The sequence below is a fragment of the Poecile atricapillus genome, chromosome 14 (genome assembly GCF_030490865.1).
Source record: "Poecile atricapillus isolate bPoeAtr1 chromosome 14, bPoeAtr1.hap1, whole genome shotgun sequence".
Classification (NCBI taxonomy): domain Eukaryota; kingdom Metazoa; phylum Chordata; class Aves; order Passeriformes; family Paridae; genus Poecile; species Poecile atricapillus.
The window spans coordinates 2,872,340-2,893,475 of NC_081262.1; the positions used below are offsets into that span (position 1 = coordinate 2,872,340).

General features: G+C 56.2%; 3 protein-coding genes across 7 annotated transcripts in view; 2 read left to right on the top strand and 1 right to left on the bottom strand.

The window, feature by feature from the left end:
• Positions 1-2,024: 2,024 nt before the first annotated feature.
• On the top strand, positions 2,025-6,442 carry NMRAL1 (NmrA like redox sensor 1). The gene is made up of 6 exons (XM_058850141.1): positions 2,025-2,108; positions 2,241-2,305; positions 2,426-2,664; positions 3,402-3,651; positions 4,113-4,303; positions 5,223-6,442. Exons 2-6 carry the CDS (start codon positions 2,266-2,268, stop codon positions 5,391-5,393), a joined length of 891 nt encoding a protein of 296 aa, XP_058706124.1. The 5' UTR covers positions 2,025-2,108; positions 2,241-2,265; the 3' UTR covers positions 5,394-6,442.
• On the bottom strand, positions 6,136-16,186 carry DNAJA3 (DnaJ heat shock protein family (Hsp40) member A3). 2 transcript variants are annotated; one of them, XM_058850138.1, is made up of 12 exons: positions 15,955-16,186; positions 15,717-15,844; positions 15,136-15,219; positions 14,360-14,578; positions 13,496-13,648; positions 12,545-12,692; positions 11,805-11,869; positions 10,932-11,060; positions 10,395-10,510; positions 10,008-10,105; positions 7,897-8,013; positions 6,136-7,194 (listed from the first exon to the last, which is right to left on the bottom strand). In XM_058850138.1, the coding sequence occupies exons 1-11, from the start codon at positions 16,169-16,171 to the stop codon at positions 7,910-7,912; spliced, it is 1,461 nt and encodes a 486-aa protein (XP_058706121.1). In that variant the 5' UTR covers positions 16,172-16,186; the 3' UTR covers positions 6,136-7,194; positions 7,897-7,909. The 2 variants fall into 2 exon arrangements, with proteins under 2 accessions (XP_058706121.1, XP_058706123.1); XM_058850140.1 differs by lacking the exon at positions 7,897-8,013.
• A 173-nt stretch (positions 16,187-16,359) lies between these two features.
• Positions 16,360-21,136, top strand: part of CORO7 (coronin 7) — a 36,084-nt gene continuing 31,307 nt past the window's right edge. The window contains exons 1-3 of one of the 4 annotated variants that reach the window (XM_058850133.1): positions 16,360-16,484; positions 20,278-20,374; positions 20,615-20,689. Coding sequence is in view for 1 of the 4 variants with exons in the window: in XM_058850131.1 (XP_058706114.1) it covers positions 17,266-17,325; positions 20,278-20,374; positions 20,615-20,689 (232 nt within the window). In the remaining 3 variants the exon portion in view is untranslated. The other 3 variants (XM_058850132.1, XM_058850134.1, XM_058850131.1) reach the window with 3 other exon arrangements.

The following is a 21,136-nucleotide window of genomic DNA, read 5'->3' on the forward strand; positions in this document are numbered from 1 at the left end:
GGAATATCCCATGGAAGAGCCTGGGCTTGCAGCAGCTCTGCCCTTCATTGGGTTGTGCAGAGAAATAATTCCGTGAGTAAATTAAAGTTGTGTTTTGAAAGAGTGGAATAAAAGGGTAAGAATAGCCTCACTTTCCTCCAAAGCCATTCTCCTGCCCTTGCTGAGTGCTCCCTGGAATTAGGATTTGTCTCCAAAGAGCTGGATCCCATCCCACCAAGGATCCAGAGCCTCCAGATCGGCAGGACCGGCGGGATCTCCCCTCCCCAGCTCCTCACAGGCAGGTGGGGTCGCTCATTATTTTCCATTTTTGTTCTACAAAACCCTCAGTTTGTAAATCCTGTAAAAATTTCACTGTCATTCAGGCAAATGGTGGCTAACAGAGCTCTCGTGGTGGCGAGCTCTGTTCAGGGGCTCGTGGCCACTGAAGTGTGTTTGGGGAGGAGAGGTGGGGGCAAGCAGGAATTCTGACCTCCAGCCACCACTTTGGGCTCCCCCAGCCTCACTCTGTGCCTGCCCCATGCTGGGCCCAGTAAAGGGTTAAAACCTTTCCTCTGGTGGGAATTTCCTCGGTGGTTTCAACAGGAGCTGGACCTGGTAAATCCCAGCGGCCAATCTGTAGCTCAAATCCCTCACATCCAAAATGACTGTGCAGAAACCCCGGTCGGGGCTGTACCTCCTGCTTTCACATCATTTCTCTGAATTAACACATCTGAAATATTCCTTTGTGTATTACACATCCCTCACGCATTTTCTGGGTTTTTTAGTGGATTCAACCCCAAATCTCTCAGTGTATTTATTTATTAAACTCAACCTATGGAGCTCTGGGCAGGGGAGGAGAGGAGAGGCCCAGGGGTGACTCTGTTGACTTGTGAGGGTGCTCAGGGATGGATCCTCAGCTCAGACCTGCACAGAGTCACCTGCCTGGGGATAACGAACCTGGGGATAACGAACCTGGGGATAACGAACCTAGGGATAATGAACCTGGGGATAATGAACCTGGGGATAATGAATGGTCCCAGCTCCAGAAGGAGCAGCAGGATGAGCGTGGGGAACAGTGCAGTTTTCACACCAAGGAAACACAGACTAGTCTGGGAAGATTAGGGGGTCCCTGGGGAGGAAGGGACACAACCCCCAGTGACCTCCCAGATGGTGACACGGTGGCTCTTGGGTTTTAAACGGGATGGGATGGGATGGGATGGGATGGGATGGGATGGGATGGGATGGGATGGGATGGGATGGGAAGGGAAGGGATGGGATGGGATGGGATGGGATGGGATGGGATGGGATGGGATGGGATGGGATGATGGGATGGGATGGGATGATGGGATGATGGGATGGGATGGGATGATGGGATGATGGGATGGGATGGGATGGGATGATGGGATGGGATGGGATGATGGGATGATGGGATGGGATGGGATGGGATGGGATGGGATGGGATGATGGGATGATGGGATGATGGGATGATGGGATGGGATGGGATGGGATGGGATGGGATGGGATGGGATGGGATGATGGGATGATGGGATGGGATGGGATGGGATGGGATGGGATGGGATGGGATGGGATGGGATGGGGTGGGGTGGGATGGGATGGGGTGGGGTGGGATGGGATGGGGTGGGATGGGGTGGGATGGGATGGGATGGGATGGGATGGGGTGGGATGGGGTGGGATGGGGTGGGATGGGGTGGGATGGGATGGGATGGGATGGGATGATGGGATGATGGGATGATGGGATGATGGGATGATGGGATGGGATGGGGTGGGGTGGGAGCGGAGCCTCTCGCCGGCGGTGGGCGGGGCCTGGCGCTGGTGGGAGGGGTCTAGCGGAGATTGACATCTGAGCCGCGCCCGGCCGGGAGTGGCCGAGTGCATTCGGGCGGAGCCGAACACAATCGTGTCACACCGAAGAGACGAACGCTCGCAGCTCCAGCCCAGCCGACTGGACCCGAACCGAGGCGGGCGGAGCCGACTGGACCCGAACCGAGGCGAGCGGAGCCGACTGGACCCGAACCGAGGCGGGCGGAGCCGATTGGACCCGAACCGAGGCGGGCGGAGCCGATTGGACCCGAACCGAGGCGGGCGGAGCCGACTGGACCCGAAGCGAGGTGAGGAGCCGTGTGATGGAGGACGCTCCCGCTGCCCCCCGGGCCCGGCCATGGCCCCGCAGCCGCTCCGCTCCCTCCCGGCACCGGCCCGGGGGCTGAGCCGTGCGACCTCGCTGCTTCTCGCCCTGCCAGAGCCCCGGGACTGCCCGCGCTGCTCATGGCCGGGAAGAAGCTGATCGTGGTGTTCGGGGCCACCGGTGAGTGCTCGGGGCGAGGCCCGGGCGGTGCCCGGGGGAGGGTGAGGAGTGCGGGGAGCGAGCGGGGTTCGGTCCCTGTGGCAGCCCGGGGAGCCGGGCCCTGAGCGGCCGCTCCTGCAGGGGCCCAGGGCGGCAGCGTGGCCCGGGCGCTGCTGGAGGACGGCACCTTCAGGGTGCGAGCGGTCACACGGAGCCCCAGGAAGAAGCAGGCGGAGGAGCTGAGGCGGAGGGGAGCCGAGGTGGTGAAGGCAGATCAGGACGATGAGGCGTCGCTGGAGCGGGCCTTGGCAGGTGCCTATGGATCCTTCATTGTCACCAACTTCTGGGAGCACTGCAGCAAGGAGAAGGAAATCGAGCAGGTACCTGTCCTGACGTGAACTGGGACCGCGTGTGGCAGGGTGGATCATGAGTAGCATCGAGGTAGGAACAGCTCTTGTGGCAGCCCTGATGGTTTGAGTGACCAGTCCAGAAGACCCCAAGGCCTCACAAACACCAGGTCCCAGTTCTTGCAAAGCCAGGACTTGCTCTCTGTTCCCTCGCAGTTGCACAGCTCCAGGATCTGGTGCCTTCAGGGCGTTGATAAATTTGTTACAGAGGGCACTTCCCAGAAGTTTGAGTAGCAGGAGTGGGAACACTTGGCTCCTCAGAGCCTTCCCAGGCAGAGCTGATGTTGCTGCCTGCAGACCTGTAGCTCTCTGTGCTTGCAGCTTTGGGGCCAAAATCCTGCAGTATCAGAGATCCCAAGGGTGGTGCTCACCCCAGGACAGATATTGCAAGGCAGCAGTTGCCACGCCTGGATGGCAACAAACAAAAGATAAGATAATTTAGGGCAGGTATGTTGGCCAGGCATATTCTTTGTGCTGATGCTTGTGTGTGTGGTGGAGCAGTAAGCTCCAAAGCTGGAGGGCGTGTGGTCTTTCTGAAGAATGATGGGGTAAGGAGAGGATTCAGCTCCACCCGGACAACTCACTGTGCTCAGCACTGGTCCCAGCTGAGGGCTGGTGGGAGTTGGATCCTCCCCAGAGGGCAGGGAGGGTGTGGGGATGATGGGAATATCCCATTCCCCTCTTCATGGCTGGTTTCTCCCTTGGCCCAGGGACGGCGTCTCGCTGACCTGTCCAAGCGCCAGGGTCTGCACCACGTCGTGTTCAGCGGCCTGGAGAACGTACAGCAGCTGACAGGGGGCCGGCTGGAGGTGCTGCACTTTGATGGCAAAGGGGTGGTGGAGGAGTACTTCCAGAAAATTGGAGTTCCCACCACCATCATCCGCCTGCCCTTCTACTTTGAGAACTTCCTCTCCATCTTCAAGCCGCAGAAGGCCCCGCAGGGAGACACCTTTGTCCTGGGTAAGCAGGAGCTCTTGCTCTGTGGGTCACTGTCCTGTGGCTGTCCCCATCTGCTCCCACTGTGCAGGGACTGAGGGGTGGAGACACTGACAGGGCTGTGGGCTGGCAGGGTGAAGAGGCCTCTACCAGCTTGACCACAGCAAGCTGCATTATGGTTTTCAGACCTTTTTGGTGGCCTGCAGGAAGTCACCAAGATCCTGGGCCTATTTGTGGTGCTGAGGACTGTTCTGCAGATGCCAGAGCCCCAAGTGCCTGTGTTTGGGATGGTGGAGGTGGTGGGGCTGCAGGTGACTCACGGTGCTGCTCTGGTGTCAAGGTCTCTTAGCTCAACCCTGCTCTCCTGCCTTGATGGGTGCTCTCATCCCTCCCTCACCTCATGTCCAGACACTGTGAGCTGAAAACTGCACTGTACCTCCTCAGAGCTGGGCTGTGCTCCAGCTGGGGTCAATCTCTCCATGCAGAGCTGCCCATGGGGGACACCCCAATGGATGGGATGGCTGTGGAGGACCTTGGACCCGTTGTGCTTTGCCTGCTGAAGTCCCCAGGGGAGTACATTGGCCAGGTGATAGGACTCAGCACAGGCAAGCTCACCGAGGCAGAGTACGCTGCCATCCTCTCCCAGCAGACGGGCAAGACTGTGACAGCCAGCAAGGTAGGAAGTGTCCCTTGGTGTAGGTGATGTTCCTGAGGGACTCCCAGCTCGTTTTGGTACAGCCCAGCACTGGTTAGTCCTGCTGCCCCTGGGTGTGGCTGGAGCACAGCTTGGCACTGACACTGCCCTGTTGGTGTTGTCACTGAGCTCGTGCTCGTGGAGCACACAATGTGCCCGGGCAGGTCTGTGCTCCGAGGGACACCTGAGCTGGGAGGTCTCCAGCAGAGCCAGGGATGGGCACCTGCACAAGTCTCTGCTGGGTGCCCTTCCCTTCAGCAGGGCTTCCCCCAGGGCTTTGCTGTGTCACCATTACAACAGATCTGGCCTCTGTGCTGTGTCGCTGTTAACAACACCCCGACCACTCCCTGCCCTTTCGTGACTTATTTTTAATCTTTGTTTGCATTTCAGTTGTGCCTCAGGCAGGCAGTACAATGGATGAGGGGTATGCTGGCTCCCTGCTTTGAGAACTAAGAACATTTCATTAGAAACAAAGCCCCTCTGGTGTTCTCTGCAGGTTCTGCTCCCCCAGAGGCACAGGGAACCAAACCCTTTGATTCAGGCAGGGAAAGATGTTTTGGGGTGCCACGTGGCAACCTGAATTGCATCCTTCACCAAGCAGTTCCTAGAACCCCTCAGCCATAGCTCTGGTGTGAGGAAGGGCTCCCTCATAGCTGCTCCAGATGCTGGCCAGCTGTGTGCCAGACCTGGCTGCTGGCCCTAGGCTGGCTGGGCTGTTCCTGCCAGGCAGGGCTGCATCCTTTGCCCAACCCCAGCAGAAAGTGCCCTGCAGAGCCCTCCTCACCAGTGGCAATGCTGCAACAGGCTGCTCCAACAGAGCCCTCATCACATACCCTCACAGGCTGAGGGCAAGCCCCAGCAGCCTCTGAATCACTGTTTTTCCCCCCAATTCTGTTGTCAGATCTCCCCTGAGGAGTATGAGAAGCAGGACTTCCCTGGGGCCAAGGAGATGGCTGCCATGTTCCGTTTCTACGCCCTAAAGCCAGACCGCAACGTGGCCCTGACCATGAAGCTCAACCCCAAGGCCCGCACCTTCCAGCAGTGGGTGGGGGACAACAAGGATGCTTTCTGAGCCTCCCCTCCCTCCTCTTCCTCCCTGGTTTCTGCAGCAGGTAGGGAGACCTGAGGTGAGGTGCCCTGAGCCATGCTGTGCCCCAGGGAGAAGCTGATCCTGCCCCAGGTGAAGGAGCTTGGCCCAGGTGCTGGTCCATGTGTGTGCTCCTGCAGCCTGGCTGGGACTATTTAGGTAGCTAGAACAAGAGGAAGTGCTGGACAGCACAGGCAGAGGGGTGGCAGAAGCACTGCCTTTGCACTCTGCCCTCAGGGAGGTGTTGCTTTAATCGTTTGTGGGTGTTTTAGGGTGGTGGGGCCTTGTTTTCCCAGGATCACATCCTTTCCCAGGCAGCTCTGAGCATAGGGCACCAAGGTTTGGGCACTGCAGGTGAGCCACTGGAGAGATGGAGGCTTAGTGTCACCCCAGCAAGCAGGGACTGCAGTGGCTTCCTGTGAGTGTAACACAAAAGCTGAGCCTGATTCCTCATCATACAGCTCTGGCTCTGGTCCTTGGGCTCCTGGAGATAATTTCAGTCACTGTCCCAAAGAGATGAGATAAAACTCAACTTTTTCTAGACTGTCCAAGGTTCAGTGGAAAAGCCCCTTCCCCCTCACGTGCCTGAAGTACTGCTCAGATAGGGCAGCTTTGTGTTTCAAGTCAATCCCAGCCCCTAGCAATGCTCAAGCCTGTCCCAGAGACCTTCATTCCTGTTACCATGGGAGGGAAAGGGGGAAGAGTATAGAAGGCAGCAAGGCACAGCACATGTTAAATATCTTTATGAAGTCCATCTTATTTACATGGGTACAGAATCACTTTACAGGAGTTTAATCAGGAGGCAACGCGTGCTTTATTTCAGCAAATTAAGAAGGGCAAGACTACAGCATGTCCCTGTTTAACTGGTGTTGAACTGATTAGTAGGTGGGCTGATGGTACCTGCACGGTATCACAAACACAGCAGGCTACAGTAACCATGGAATACTCACTGCAAGAGCTCAGCTGCATCTGGAAGGAGTGATCCACCTCACTTGCACTCTCACACAAGTAAAACAACAATGCTTTGACCAATCCTTTACACTATGGGTGTTGCACTAAGGTAATAAAAGATTTTTGTCCCCAACTGGCAAAGGGCTCAGTGATCGATTTGTACCAGTCCAGAAGCGACAGCAGTTGTGTGGTAACTTTAGTAATTTGGGGGATAAACTTGAGGCAAAGTGCAGATTCCATCACTGCTCTGTGCAGGCAATCAGCAGGATAGAGAAAGCCCAGGGCTGTAAGGGAGCCAGGCCAGCTGGGCTCAGACAATGCCCAGCCATGGGGAGATTCCACTCAGAGCTGTGCAGGGCAGCAGGGCTGTCGTGAAGACAAGGTTAGACCTCCCTGACCCACCAAGCCTCTTGGAGAGTTCACCAAGCACACCTGGCATTCCAAAGGGCACCTGAGTGAGCAGCTGGTGGGCTTGGTCTCCGTACAGCAAACTGCTGCTCTGTGCTGGAATATTTATTTCACATTTCCTCTGGTTTGGATTCTAAATAATACTTTAACTTTTACCAAATAAGCTTCCAGCAGCAGTAGGGTTGTGGAACAGCCTCCAGAGAGCCACACTTCTGCAAAGCTGGCATTTTCCTTCACTGCCAGTTCCTAGGACAGTGGGTGGGGTTTGTGTTGGTGCCTCGGTGCTCCATGGCTCTCCAGCTGGGATTCTTGCTTTGCTGCTGACTGACATCCTGTGTTCTCCAGAGCCTGGCTGCCAGAAAGATTCACCCCCAACTGCATGGATGTCCTGCTGCTGCTGGCTCCTAGTTCCCAGTAGAACGCTTTCCTGCAGTTGAAGTGAGAGGAAGGTTATCATTTCCTGGCTGTATGAGCACACAGCCCAGTCTGGGAGCGCCTCCCCTCCTGCCCTGCTGTCACAGTCAGCCCTACAGCACAGCCAGCTTTGTAGCCTACAAAGATGCAAAGCTGAGCCCCTGGAATCCAAGAGTCTGTGCCTGCTGTAGCTGATTCCAAGTCTCAGTGCTCCCTCATAACAGGTCAGCACCAACTAAAGCACCTGAGTTACACTGCAGTGATGCATGGTGGGGTTTGCTGTGCTCTGTGACAAAGGCTGGCGCGTCCCTGGTGCTGTAAGGCAATGGCAGGGGTGAATCCAGCCCAAGTGTGCCAGCACCAGTGGCTCTGCAGCCCAGGATTTGTGTGGCAGAACCCAGTCCCAGTGGGACCAGCTCATGGGAACACGCTCAGTGCTTGGAACTGGGCACAGCTCCAGCAGCAGAGCTGCAGGGGAGGCCAGCCACCTCCCCCAGGGTGCACCCAGCATCTGTGCTGCTCTTTGCTGCAGCAACAATGCACTTTAATCCCTGGTTTGTTGCTCCAGGTCCCAAGGGACAACTAGGGCTGTGCACACCCACGGCTGGAAGGCCTGAGGCTAAGTGAGAAGCAGCTCTGTGCTATTGTGCTTCCATCTCCCAGGAAGTGCTCAGTGTGGGGGAAAGACAACAGTGAAACACAAGAGGCCTCCTACCTCGGATGGGGTGTCAGGAGGTAAACATTTTCTTAAGTTTGGAAAGGAATCCCTCCTTGTTCTCCTGAGCCTCAGGCCTATCCCCGCCTGCGTCAGCGCTAGCCGTGGCCCTGCCACCTGGACACAAACAGCAAAGGGCTGCAGTCAGAGACATCTCCCACCAGGACCAGAGGGGTGTTTTTGACAGGGAATGGCCAAGAGAAAGCAGCTGGCTGTGCTGCTCCCTCACATCCAGGGCTGCACCTGAAATGAGCCACAGGACTGGGCCCCTTGCAGTGGAAGCACTGGGGAGCCTGGATCCCACAAGTGGAAAAGCCAACCATGAGCTCAGGTGCTGAGCTGTTCCTTCCCCTTTCCCCAGCCCTCCAACTGGCAAGGGAATTCTCGTGCTGCACAACTGAGTGAGTCAGGGACCCCAGAGGCTTTGGAAACAAGTGCTTGGAACTGAGAGTCTGCCACTAAAAACAAGCGGTGAACTCAATCACAGCCAGCCAGGACTTTACAGGGTTAAAAAATCTATACTGGTGGTCCCTGAAACAAGTTCTTCCTGATTCAAGGTTGTGTCCTTGCAAAGCAGTGCAAAACCACACCAGGAGCCTGATTTATGTCATTGCAAGCATTTCTCAGACAGTATCAAGCAGAAAATTAACTCATGTAGAATGAAAAAGGCTACAAGTATTTCAGACCAACTCTCCAGATAAGGAATGTTAAAACTGTCCTCTATGAACAGGTCCTGAGAACTTGTTTGTCCCTCAGAAGTGGTTATAATGAGAACAAAGGGGACCTCTTTGTTAATCTGCTTTTTTCTACAGTAAAACTATCAATAACAAGATCCCAAACGCCCCCTCAAGCTTTCTTTGTGCACGGAGAATGCAGAGTCTGGTGCTCCCCAGCTTCCCAGGGCTGAGTGCTGGGCTTGGACTGATGCAATGGAATGAAATCCCGAGGCAGGACACGCCTCCCTGAGCACAGCCTGTCTCTACACTGCGACCTACTGGCGTTGTTTTAACCCACCTTGCTGCTTCAGCGTGGTAAAAACTTGTAGGTTTGCTTTTTAAAAAATTAGTTTTAAGGGTGTTTCTTTTTCTCTTTGGCACATTAATGCCTTTAAAAAGCTGGAATAGAAATTCAGTGCTCAGAGCTCTCTGCCCTTCTCCCAAGGCTGACTGTAATATGGGAAAGATGTAATTTCTGTGTTAGGAAAGCATTATAAAACACAACACTGGGAAGCATTTGGCAGATGCTGCCTTCTAATATCCTGCACCTAAGCCTATATGGCCCACACTCTGGCATGTAGTAGAGCAGATCCTGGGATCATTCAACAGCTCCAAAAGGCTCTCACCCTTGCCTAGTCATAAATGCCCTGCTGGGTTTCAAACCAAAACCAAAATCCAGTGGGACTTAAGTTCATTGTTCCAATTAAACAAAGAAAAAAATGCTTTCCAGTAGCCAAAGCTCCTTCCTCACTATTTTACCTAATGTGTTGTGCCTTTAGCTGCTGCCTCTTCCAAGCACCTCATCCCTGAGACTTAAAAAACACAATTGCTGGATCTCAATTTTCCATCTGGAGCTTCACAAAGCTCCCAGTTGCTCTCACTCCTCCATGGTGCTGGAGGCTGTCCACTGAGCAGAGCTGACACTGCCACCAATGGACACTCCTAGCCCAGGTTTCCCCACACACACAGGGCTCAGCCCCAACAGAAATCCCCATCAGCATTCCAGGAGAAACAGCCCTGCTGTGCTCAGGATTGGGATCACACAGGAAACTGGCTTGAAGTACATTTGCTTTTCTGCCTCAAGGCAAGTCCTGGCACAGGGGAAGCAGGGAGGAGGCATTCATCAGCACAGCTTGTCTGGACCCTGGAGAACTCAGTGCCTGCTCTCTGTTCACAGATGGATTTGCCCAGTAAGTATGGAACAGAGCTTCCTGGGAAGAGGCTGCCTCCCTGCTGTGTGCTACAGCCTCTTAATATCACACTAGAGCTATTTTTGTTACACCAGGCTGTGCTGCCACAGTGACCCTGGCTCACCTTGCTCCCCAGGAATGCCCAGGGAGCACTCTGCACTGCCACAGCACTGCCCAGGGAAGGGGCAGGAGTTCCCTCACTCACCTGACGCTGTGTTGGTGACCCCGTTCACGGTGCCGTCCACGTCGGCCTCGTCCTCGGCGTAGCTCATCATTAAGGCTCGCTGGCGATCTGTCAGCCTCCTGTGGCACCAGGACAGGGCTCAGAGATGGCCTGGGGGTCCCAGAGCCCCCCAAACCTCCCCCAGCAGCACCCACGAGGGGCAGGGACTGGAGTTCATTGTGTAGGAATACACCAGGAATACATGTACTCTTTAAATGAGCCATCTATGAGGAATGATCTATAAAATACTCTCAGTGGAAGAGGAAACACAGGACCCACTGCATTTCATGGAATTTTCACAACTTCTAAACAACATTTCTTGCAAAAAGTGTTTAAGATTTCACAGGAACTTGTTTTAGCTCTACTTACTGAGGAACTTTAATCTTTATGTGGATATAGTGGTCTCCATAGCCATAGCTGTTGACCTTGGGAATGCCTTTCCCACTCATTCGAATTTTCTGGTCTGGCTGAATACCAGGGGGTATCTAAAAACAGACAGGGGTCACATTTATTACTCTAATTAAACATTTATATAATAATTACACATCTATAAGAATTATCTGTTTCTCCAACAAGCTTTAAAGTAGGATGGGAGAGCTGTGGTGTGGTCATATGTATTGGGACACATCCCAAAGCTAAGCCAGTAATGATGGAAAAGCTTTTGAAGGAAAAAGTAAAGAACCTGACACGGGTGGGGTTTGTCCAGCAATCCCTATCTTTCCCTGTCCCTACACAGCAACAGGAAAGAAGCTGTGACCAGGTAGGTCACAAACTACCCAAGGCTCAGTCCTGAAGGAGTCTGAAATGCAGTACTGGCAGACTTAGGAGATTTTCCCCACATTTGCAGCAAAGGAGAAGCCTCTGCTGTGCCCCCCACTGATTCATGGCCGGGGTATTGGCACTCACCGTGATGTTGATTGTCTCATACAAGCCTTGACACCGGGCTGTGCCTCCCAGCACGGCCTGAGCTACTGAGATCAGGAGATCCGAGTGGATATCGGCTCCGTTTCGTCGGAACACAGAGCTCTTCTGAACCTGGAGGACAGGAAAGGTCCCAAGAGCAGTGAGCACACTGTTCTCCTGGTAAACTGCTCCCAGGGGTCTCAGGAAGAAAAATATACCATCCCCAAACTGCATGGCTAAGAACTGTGAGTTAATATTTGGTCTTCTAGTGAAACACAGATCTTGACATAACTGAACTAGCCAAAGGATTGGAAGGATCCCTGCTTCCTTCCTCAGGAACTCCCTTCTCTAATCCTGCTGTCACTATAGATAATAAACTCTCCTACACCATGAAAGAGGTGGTGAAAAAAAACTTCCCCTTAACAGGGATGTGTGTGGCAGGATTGTGACAGGAGAAGAGGCCCAGCTACAGCACAGGTGCAAAGCAGCCCTGAAGGTGGATCTGCAAAAGGACACTTCACCAGGCAGCCTCCTGTGGCACCTCCCACAGCTCTGCCACCCCTGCCAGCAGGAAGCTCCCTCACATTTCCAAGTCAAAAAACTCAAGGCATGAAGAATCTACTCTGCATTTTGATTCACACCACTCTAAGGGCCTGGCCCTGGAACAAGCAGCGATTCTTCAACAACAGATTCAAAGTTACCCCCCTTGCTACAATGCAGATCTCCTGCTGTCTCAGAAAGTTCACAGGGATCATGTTACCTCAGCTGTTCCAAAGGATCATTGGCTCTTCCTCCTCTGCCCATTCTGCAGTCCTTTCCCAAGCAGCTGAGAAGGGAACAGCCAGCTTCAATAATAAACCAGCCTGGGATACATACCTTGAACGTAATGAAAATTTCTTTCTTCCCCACAGGCATCCGAACTGTCTGCCCATCCTCAACACCTGCAATCAGAACAGAACAGAATGTCACCTTGGGTCGTGTGACATGGATACCTACAGCTCTTGCCAATCCCAAGAGCAGACCACCACAGACTAAAGGAGAAGGAGTCAGCACATGTTTATACCTCTGAGGTGATCCCTGGGCCCCCAACACGTTTGTTGCATCAATATCTACAGAATTCTTTACAAAATGCATTGGATTAAGGAACACAGCAGCCTCCACAAGATGCAGGAAAATTACAGGCTGCTTACCCAGGGTGGTCTCAAAGAATTCCCCTCTGAATTCCTTCACCACTGAATTCTCCTCTCTGGTGAGGAAGGACATCAGCACACCCCTCTGAGCCAAGCCAAAGCTTTTGGGATTCCCACCCTCTCCTGAATTTGTCAAGGACAAATGAAAGACCAATGGCAACAAAACCTTCAGAGATTCACTCTTCAAAACTTGCCTAGGAGGACCCAGGCAAGAACCAAAGCTTAGGAAGGGCAAACCAAACATTTATACCCATGGCCAGAAGGCCCAGCTCATCACTAGCCCATTCCATTGCCAAGTTCTCAATCTGCTTTACTTTAAACACCATTTATCTGCAGCAAAAGGTCTGCCCACCCATTTGTACCTAGCAGTGGCAGTAAATAACTACAGTTCTTTAAGACAGAGCAGCAGACAGGTACAACACTGACCAGCTGGCACAGGAACCATCACTGTCTTCTTCTGCTTGGTCTGCCCCGTGCCCCGGCACACGACGCAGGGCGTGGTGATGATGGAGCCGCGGCCGCCGCAGCGCCGGCACGTGGAGCGCATCACGAACGGGCCCGTGTTGATCGTCTCCTGGGGAGGAACAAACACATGGTGGGCAAGCAATGAGTACTGACAGGGGACTTTTCACACAGCATGTTTGAGCTCTGATCACACACACCCCCTGTCAGAACAGAGATATCCTTCAGCACAAAGCTGGCTCTGAAATCCATCACCATCGCATCCGATTTCCACTGAACACCAGCAGTACTACGAGCAAGTATCACATGGTGAGGGCAAGGGAAACACACCACCCTCACTGGCTAAGCTTTAATGTACAGGAAGGGACAAAGCTCCTTACAGTGCTACAAACATCTGTGTTCTGATGAATCCAAGGACAATCCATTTAAATGAATTACTGCCAGTGTCCAAGAAAACCTTATGGTGACTAAGCTCTGGACAGAACTGTGAGAGCTGCCCACCAGACTGAAGCACACAAGGAATCAGATGCATGGAAACTCAAAGCCTGCAGCTCCATTATTACCAGTATCTTCTTATTTTATTATTACCCTTAGGTTTTCACCACCTTCCTCCACCACCTAAGTCAAAAGATATCCATTTATTGCCTAAGGAATTTCAGAGCTGTTGCATTATATTCATATGGTTTGTGGGATGTGCAGGAGCAGAGGCTCCAGCCTGAAGGCTCATGCTTGCAGCGAGGCACAGCACTTTAACACAAAGAAAATCTTCCTAGTGCCTATTAGCATCAAGCTGACGTTAACTCAGCTTTACCCAAGATAAGCTGATGAGCGTGGTGAGAATTTTCCCCCATGGAATGAAATGACTCTCCCAGGAAGGGCAAGCACAGCACAACTGGTGTCCTGCTCAGCACTTACCATGCCTGTGCCATTGCAGTAGTGACAGCGCTGAGCTTTGGTGCCAGGTTCGTGTCCTTTGCCATCGCAGCGCACACAGGAGTCCTGGATGTTCACCACAATCTCCTTGTTAACACCTTTTGCAGCTTGGGTGAATGTCAGTTCCATGATATACTGCACAGGAAACATGGATATAGATCCATGACTGAGGTGTGACAGGGCCTTAAGGAGCCTGAGAAGAGTTTAGGCTAAATACCAAACAATGCTTAAAATAGAACTCATCAGTAAAGATGACTGATCAAAAGAGGAAATTCTCCTTATATGAAAAAGATCATTTTTAGTAAAACCAGGAGTACCAAACACTTCTGAAGATAACACATGAACCACCAACACCTCAAGGAGCACTTAGCTCTAGCACAAAGAACAAGACAGATTTTATTATGGGCCTCACTGCAAAGTGAAGCTAATTAAGTTGCAAAATTAAGCCAATTAAGCAGCCAAACATATTGCTGGAAGGCCAGGTTTGTAGTTACAAGGTATTTTGTGGGTTTTAGCATTACAGATCAAAGCAGGCATATGTAGATCAACCTGCAGCAGAAACAACAATGGAACTGGAGAGTACTGCCAGCTTGGCACTGCTGGGTGGTGTCAGTAAACACCAGAGAAGTAGCTCAAGCCCAGAAAAAATAACCCTGTCTGGAGGTGTGGGGTGTGTTTCTGCACAACTTAGCAGAACTATGAGACTCTCCCCATGCCATGGGACACACACAGTGACATTCCCAGAAATAACCCCTTGCTAAAGCTCCCACAGCGCTCTGTGACAGAAGCTGGGGGAAACACTGGTTTGAGTTTCCCATTTCAATCCTAAATAAAGGCACCTCCTACCTCCTGTGGCTGGTCAAAGACAGTCTGAAAATCGCCAAAAGGGGATCCTGAGAACTCCCCAAAGATCTTCCTGAAGAGCTCCTCGGGGTCGATGGAGGGGCCGCTGCTCCAGTACTGCCGCCCTGCGCCAGCCCCAGCCCCGGCCCCGGCCGCGCCGGCCTCGAAGCTCGCTGTGCCGTAGGCATCGTACTGCTTCCTCTTCACCTCGTCACTCAGCACCTGCAGGCAAGGAATGGGGACTGCAGCGACTGCAGGATCCAGGAGAACCCCTGCCTCTGGTCTCACACCTTCCAGCAAGGTCTTGCTCAGTTCTCAGCACCACAAGGGTTAAGGACAAGCTGCTGCTTCCCTGGTGTCTCTTGGCTCATCACCAGAAAAATTACAAGATCTTACTAATTTATAAAAAACAGAAATAACTTACATTAAGCAGGTGATCACTGTTATATCAGCTGAAGAGTGCTGGAATGAAAAAACAGGGCTGGGGGAGAACAGTGAAAGTCCCTCTGTCTCAAACACCCACTGACAGGTATTTTATTCAATTATTTAAACTGACAATAATTCCATGAAGTGACATCCATGACAGTCACTGCTAAGGGAAGGGGAAAACTGAAAGAGTCCAAAGCAGATAAATCAGATAGTTGGACCAAGTAATTTCTTGAGACAGAGATGCTCCAAATTGAAGTGCATCAAAAATCAACCATGGTTTTACAGGAAATGTTTCCCCTCATCTACCCTCTAATCTTTCCTCCTCCATCACAATAAAATTTTGCTTTTACCTCATAGGCTTCTGCCAGCTGAGAGAACTTCTCCTTTGCTTTGGGGTCGTCCTTGTTTGTGTCAGGGTGGTATTTCTTTGCCAACTAAAAAACAAAAACCAACTATTAGGGACAGGCAAGAGTTATTTACCTTAACACATTTCACATGCCAGGAAAAACACATCAGGCAGAACCTGACATTCACTAGATGCATTCCCGGGAACTAAAACCCTTCGTTTTGCTTTATCAACCCAAAACAAGGAACTACAGGAGCTGCTCCTGATCTTCTCAGCAAGCCTCGATCATTCTGGAAGGAGGCAAGCGATGGCAGACCATGCTTTGGAAGCGATCCCCAAGGCCATGTGCTGAGCTTTCCCAATTCCTCCTCCCCTCGTCTCCAGCGGCTCCAAACACGGGGATGGGTTTGTCTGTTCCACGCGAGGGGCAGCCCTGGCTCCCGTGGGTTTGTTCCACGCGAGGAGCAGCCCTGGCTCCCGTGGGTTTGTTCCACGCGAGGAGCAGCCCTGGCTCCCGTGGGTTTGTTCCACGCGAGGGGCAGCCCTGGCTCCCGCGGGGCGCTGGCCCGGCCGGTCCCGCCGTACCTGGTAATAGGCCTTCTTGATCTCCTTCTGCGTGGCGGTGCGGGGCACCCCCAGCACCTGGTAATAGTCCTCCTTGGCGCGGGCCGCGCTGCTGTGGAAGGCGGCGGCGGCGGCAGCGCGTTTCGTCCCTGCGGGAGAGGAGGGAGAGGAGCCGCCGTGAGGGCCGGGCCGGGCGGAGGAAAGGACACGGCCGGGGGAAAAGACCCGCGCCCCGCCGGCCCGGCCCCAGCTCGCTCACCCGCGGCGCAGAGCCCGGCGCGGAGCAGCAGGAGGCGGCGCGGGGCGCGGGCGGGCGGGGAGCGGAGCCCGCGGAGCAGCAGCAGCAGCGGCGGCCGCGCGTTCCCCGCCCCGCGCCCCGCGGCCGCCACGACCCAGCGAGACGCGCTCCCGGCCGCCATCTTGGCCCGCGCGCGGCGCTGCGCCTGCGCACCCCGCGGAGGGGACGGGCCGCGCATGCGCACGGCACAGAGGCCGTGAGTGCTCCACGCTTACGCATGCGCGGGGGTCGGCGGGACGGGAGCGCGCTGGGGACGGGCGGGCTCTGCCCTCTGCGGCTCCCTCATGGAGCGGGGCTGGGAACGCTGCCCTCTGCTCCATCTGCGCCCTTCCAGGGCTGCTGCTCTTCTCCCCTAGCGGGTGAAATATCTCACAGAAGCGAGTGCAGTAGCACAGCGCCCACACCACACAGCGCAGCAGCCTGGCACGGTACCCGCCCTGACACAGCGCCCACAGCGAGGCAGCGGCTTTCCTCTGGAGAGGGGGAGGACGGTTCGTGCCAAGCGCGTCTCTCTCCCGCCCTCGTCACCGGGGCTGGCGCCTCCGAGCGCTCCTCAGCACAGGCTGGGGCCTTCGGCACGGGGGAGGCGACAGGGACGTGTCAGCTCCTGCTGTCACAGCCCGGGTGAAGGCAGGACAGGGGGCCTGGCCTCCACCGGCGTGGGTGACGCCACAGCCGGGCCCAGAGGGCTCAGTGGGCTCAGAGCCAGCGCTCCCTCCTCCTCCTCCCTTCCCCGCAGCCGTGAGTACACAAAGGTCTCTGTTCACCCCTACCAGGCCATGGAGGGGGCGAGCACGCTGAGCCCACGGCACCGGAAACCTCCCGCTGTCCCTGGCCCAGAGCCCGGCGGGACCGCTGGCCTTGTGTGACAGGAGGGCTGGGTGACAGCTGGGTCACGGCACGGGGTGACCACGAGCCGCCGGGGGAGGCAAGGAAGGGGCCGGGATCCCCGGGACCGCCGGACAGTCACCCCAGGTGGCTCCGATGCGGGGGTTGGAGGCTCTTGCGGGGCTCCGAGGAGCCGGGATGGAGGGTGTGTGCCCCGCTCACGGTGACAGCGGGGACACGGGACACACGGGACACACGTGGGGCGGGGGGTCCGGCAGGGCCGGCCCAGGGGCGGGGCTGGGGCGGGGCTGGGGCGGGGCCCCGGGGCGGGCGGAGCGGCGGGGCCGGGTCGAGCCGGGCTGGGCTGAGCCGGGCTGGGCTGAGCCGGGCTGGGCTGGGCCGGGCTGGGCTGGGCACGGCTCGGTGCGGTACAACCGGAGCGCCATGAACCGCTTCAAGGCGTCCAAGTTCCGGCACACCGAGGCCCGGCTGCCCCGCAGGGAGGTGAGCACTGCGGGACCCACCAGTGCCGGGGGATCGCGGGGGCGGCGGGGCCGGCGGGCAGGGTCAGGGACAGGGACAGGCACGGGGACAGGGCAGGACCGACCCCGCCCCGGCACCGGCAGGGCGCGGCTCTGGGCCCCGCAGCTGCGGCATCGCCGGTGTGGCGGGGCCGTGCCCCCGTCCCCCGGCTGCGGGGCGGGTGCGTCGCCCGGGCGGCCCCTCCTTGGCACCCGCTGCTGCCCATCCCGGCGTCCGCGGAGGATCCGGGCCCCGGGCGCTCCGCAGGTGGGGCTGCTGGGGAACCCCAGCCCTCTCCTCGGCCGGGGGAGCCCCCACGGCCGACAGCGGCTGGCATGGGGTACCCGTCCCATGGTGGCAGCTCTGCTCCTGCCGCTGGGCACGGCTGGCACAGACGGTGCATCCCCGGTTCTTGCTGCCCGCTGCCGTTCGGTATCTCACCCTCCTGGTCTGTGCCAGCCAGGGAGCTATGCAGTGAGTGTGAGATGCTGGGCCTCACTCCTGCCACCCCGCTCTGCCACCCTGCTTTCACAGGCACAGAGGAAGTGCTGGGCTCCACGGGATGCTGCTGAGCTCCATCACCCTGGCCATGAGCTGTTGAGCTCGGCACCGCTGGGGCCAGGCAGCTCTGGGGGTCTCGCTGGGCAGCACAGAGCCATGTGGTGCCCAGCTCCGGCCTCTGCTCCATGAACAGCCAGCTCCAATCATGCCAAGCATCACAATCCATCCTGGCACGGTGTTGGCAATGGGTAGCCCTGCCCTGCTGTCCCCCAAACCACAGAGCTGGGCCAGGGCAGTCTCCCAGATCCCTGTCCCTACACATTTGGCAGGGCAGGGGCAGAGTTGCAGGGTCAGGGCTGGGTGAGTCACATCGAGGAGTGTTACCAGGACACACAACCCTTCTGAAGGCTCCCCAAGCTGGGCACCTTCCACCCAGCACCTCCTCACCACCATGGCCATGAGTGAGGCTGCTGCTGCTCCCAGCCCTTGGCTGTGCACACAGTCCTTCTCTGTAACTTCCCAGCCAAGCTGTCCTTGCACCCAGCCAGCGTGGTCTGTGCTCACACACCTCTGCAAATCCAGCAAGCATCCAAAACATCCTCTGAGCTTCAGCTGTGGGAGGGGATGTGGTGCCCCCATGCCCACAGCGTGCCAGCCTTGGTGTGTCTGCAGAGCAGGTGTCAGGTCTCCGAAATCTCAGTTGGATGAATGTTTGGCTGTGAATCCCAGGCTTCAGATGAGTCACTGGCAGCAGGGAGTGTGTGTGCCTGTGGGGTGTGGGTGCTGGGACACCTGGCTGTGCAGGACATGGTGTTAGTTCCATGGTGGGGGAGCTCTGAGGGACAGCGTGCTCTCCCTGTGTTCAGGGGGGGATCTGTGCAAGGTGGCCTTTCCAAAAGGCATTTCCCATTCAGGCATGAATTGTATCCTTGGAAGTGAGGCCACGCGCTCCCCGTAGGGCAGGAGGTGGAGAAGGAAGTCTTGTGTCCAGACCCATCTCAGGTGTCACAGCGGGGAGCTCTGTTCTGTCCCCAGCTGAGCACCTGTTTATGGAGGCACGAGCAGACACCTGACCTGGCTGGATCGGGAGGTGCAGTGTAAACATCAGGGATCACATCTGAGTCTCCTCTTCAGGCAGCATCTGCAGGGCTCTGCTGGCTGATGGTCCTTGAGAGCTCACAGTTTGTTCTGGGGATGTAGCCAGGATGGTTTCACGTGCTTTCCTGGCCGAGCTGGCATGCTGCAGGAAGGATCACTTCCTTGAGGGCTGCTGCATGTGCACAGGGAAATTGTGGGGTCAGGCTGGACCAGCTCTGTGAGACCTCACTGCAGGGGTCCCGCATGGCACCCCTGGGTGCTGGGGGCCAGATGTGACTGGTGTCCCCCTCACTGAGGGCCCAGTGCAGGGTGATGGGATGCAGATAGTGGGGCCCTTATTTCAGGGTCCTGTTCATGCTCCAGACCTGTTCCCCATCCCCACTGCAGCCCCCTGCCCACCTGCTGGGTGTGGGGACAGGAACCTGCTTTTGGCAGGAGAAGGGTTAACAGGTCTGCAGCGAGCTGTGACAGGAGGAAGTGCTGCAGGAACCACTGCTCCCTGTCAGGCCTCAAACGGAACTTGTGCAAGCACAGGAAACCTGGGGCTTGGGGTTTCCCTTCCCTACCCGGGCACCTGCCCAGTTTGTGGGGTATCCACTGCTCTGGACACCTGCTGCAGCTCCGGGGGCTGCTGTGGGCACAAGGCCTGGTGCCAACCATAAAACACCTGCCATTGCCTCTGTCAAGGGTTGGACTTGGGCCTGGGTGTGCCAGGGAGCTCGTGGCCCTGTTCCTGCTCGTGGCTTGGGGTGGGGTGTCTGTCACCTGGAGAGGGTCTGGCTGATGGAGGGTGTCCCAGGGCCCCATGAGTGCAGTGGTCAGCCCTGGGAAACACTGCAGAGTGGGAGGTTTGTTTTGGAGCTGTGTCCACATGAGATGCGTGCTGCTGGAGGTGTTTATTTGCCTTGTTCAGCCACAGCCTGACCCTGTGGTGTTTCACAGCCCAAGAGCTTTTGTCCCATCCAGATTCCCTGGCCCCAGTTTATTGCAAAGACCTCTGAGCACTTCTCACATTGGGACAGCCCAGAGATGGGCCAGTCTGGGGGAGAGGCAGCACCGGAGCTGGGATGCTCCTGTGTCCGTCCTGTGTCCCCCCCTTCAGCCCCAGGGAGGGGCTGTGCTCTGACAGGATCGTGAGCAGCCACATTGCCCTGGGACAGCTCAGAGGACGGGACAATCCCATTGATGTCAGCAGTCTCCAGCTCTCTGTCACCATGGGAGCTCCTCTGGGCCTGAGGGTCTCTGGCCATGCTGTGCCAATGGTCCTCCAGCCGTGCTCCAGGCCCTGCCATAACAAGGCAGCCCCTGATATGTTTTTTCCCCTCTCCATCCCAGGCTTGGATCAGTGGTATCCGAGCAGGCTCTGTCACATCCTGTGGGAATCATGTGAAGGCCAGCTGCCGCTGGATCGCCTTCAACGCCGAGGCAGCTGGTGAGGCACAAGGGTCCCCTGCACTGCCTGGGGAGTGGGATGGATTTGTCCCAGGCATCCCTGTGGGGCTGGGTGGTGGGTCAGTCCCCCAGACCCCAGAGTGAGTGGAGGAGGCTTTCCCTGAGATCCCCCAAAAGTGCTGACAGTTTCTCAGCTCTTGGCTTGCATTGCAAAGCTGAGTGGCCCTCGTGTGTCCCAGGCTGGGGGATTCCTGACCTGCTCCTGTGTCCTCTCCTGCAGGTGTGCTGGGCATTGTGCCGCTGGAGTGTGAGGATGGGGGCAAGAGGACCATATCTCAGCTCTGCTGCCACTCAGGTGGGTGTCAGGTGCCACGTCCCACCTCCACAGGACGTGTTTGGCCCCACATGGGCTGTGTGGGGGGCTCAGGTGCTGTGTCCAAGCCTGGCAGGCAATGGTGGGCTGTCTGCCAGGCAAGGGACGTGGGGACCTGCAAGGGACCATCACCTGTGGGCTCTGGTGACACCAGGCTGGAATCAATCCATGTTCCTTCCTCTCTCAGCCTGCAGTGAGGCCTGAACATGTAGCTCTTCCTCACAGCTTTCTAGCACAGCCCTTCCCTATTACTCATAGCACGCCCTGAAATTCCCAGTACACCCAGTGCCAGGCTGGAGTTGGCATCACCGAGGCATCACTGGCTCCAGTGGCAGGAGGAACAGGCTGGAGCAGCAGCTCTGATGTGGGCACAGTGTGGCAGGGAAGAAGCTGCTGGCAGAGAAGCAGGGCTGTGCCCTGCCCAGGCAC

What these genes read in the sequence shown, in the direction of transcription:
- DNAJA3 (XM_058850138.1), bottom strand. Translation starts at nt 16,171, where the DNA reads ATGCGCGGCCCGTCCCCTCCGCGGGGTGCGCAGGCGCAGCGCCGCGCG. An exon ending in ACTGCAATGGCACAGGCATG is followed by an intron (nt 12,693 to 13,495) that starts GTAAGTGCTGAG and finishes GTTCCTCCCCAG; the next exon opens with GAGACGATCAACACGGGCCC. An exon ending in ATAAAGATTAAAGTTCCTCA is followed by an intron (nt 10,106 to 10,394) that starts GTAAGTAGAGCT and finishes CTGGTGCCACAG; the next exon opens with GAGGCTGACAGATCGCCAGC.
- NMRAL1 (XM_058850141.1), top strand. Translation starts at nt 2,266, where the DNA reads ATGGCCGGGAAGAAGCTGATCGTGGTGTTCGGGGCCACCG. An exon ending in CGTGGTGTTCGGGGCCACCG is followed by an intron (nt 2,306 to 2,425) that starts GTGAGTGCTCGG and finishes CCGCTCCTGCAG; the next exon opens with GGGCCCAGGGCGGCAGCGTG. An exon ending in GGGAGACACCTTTGTCCTGG is followed by an intron (nt 3,652 to 4,112) that starts GTAAGCAGGAGC and finishes CTCTCCATGCAG; the next exon opens with AGCTGCCCATGGGGGACACC.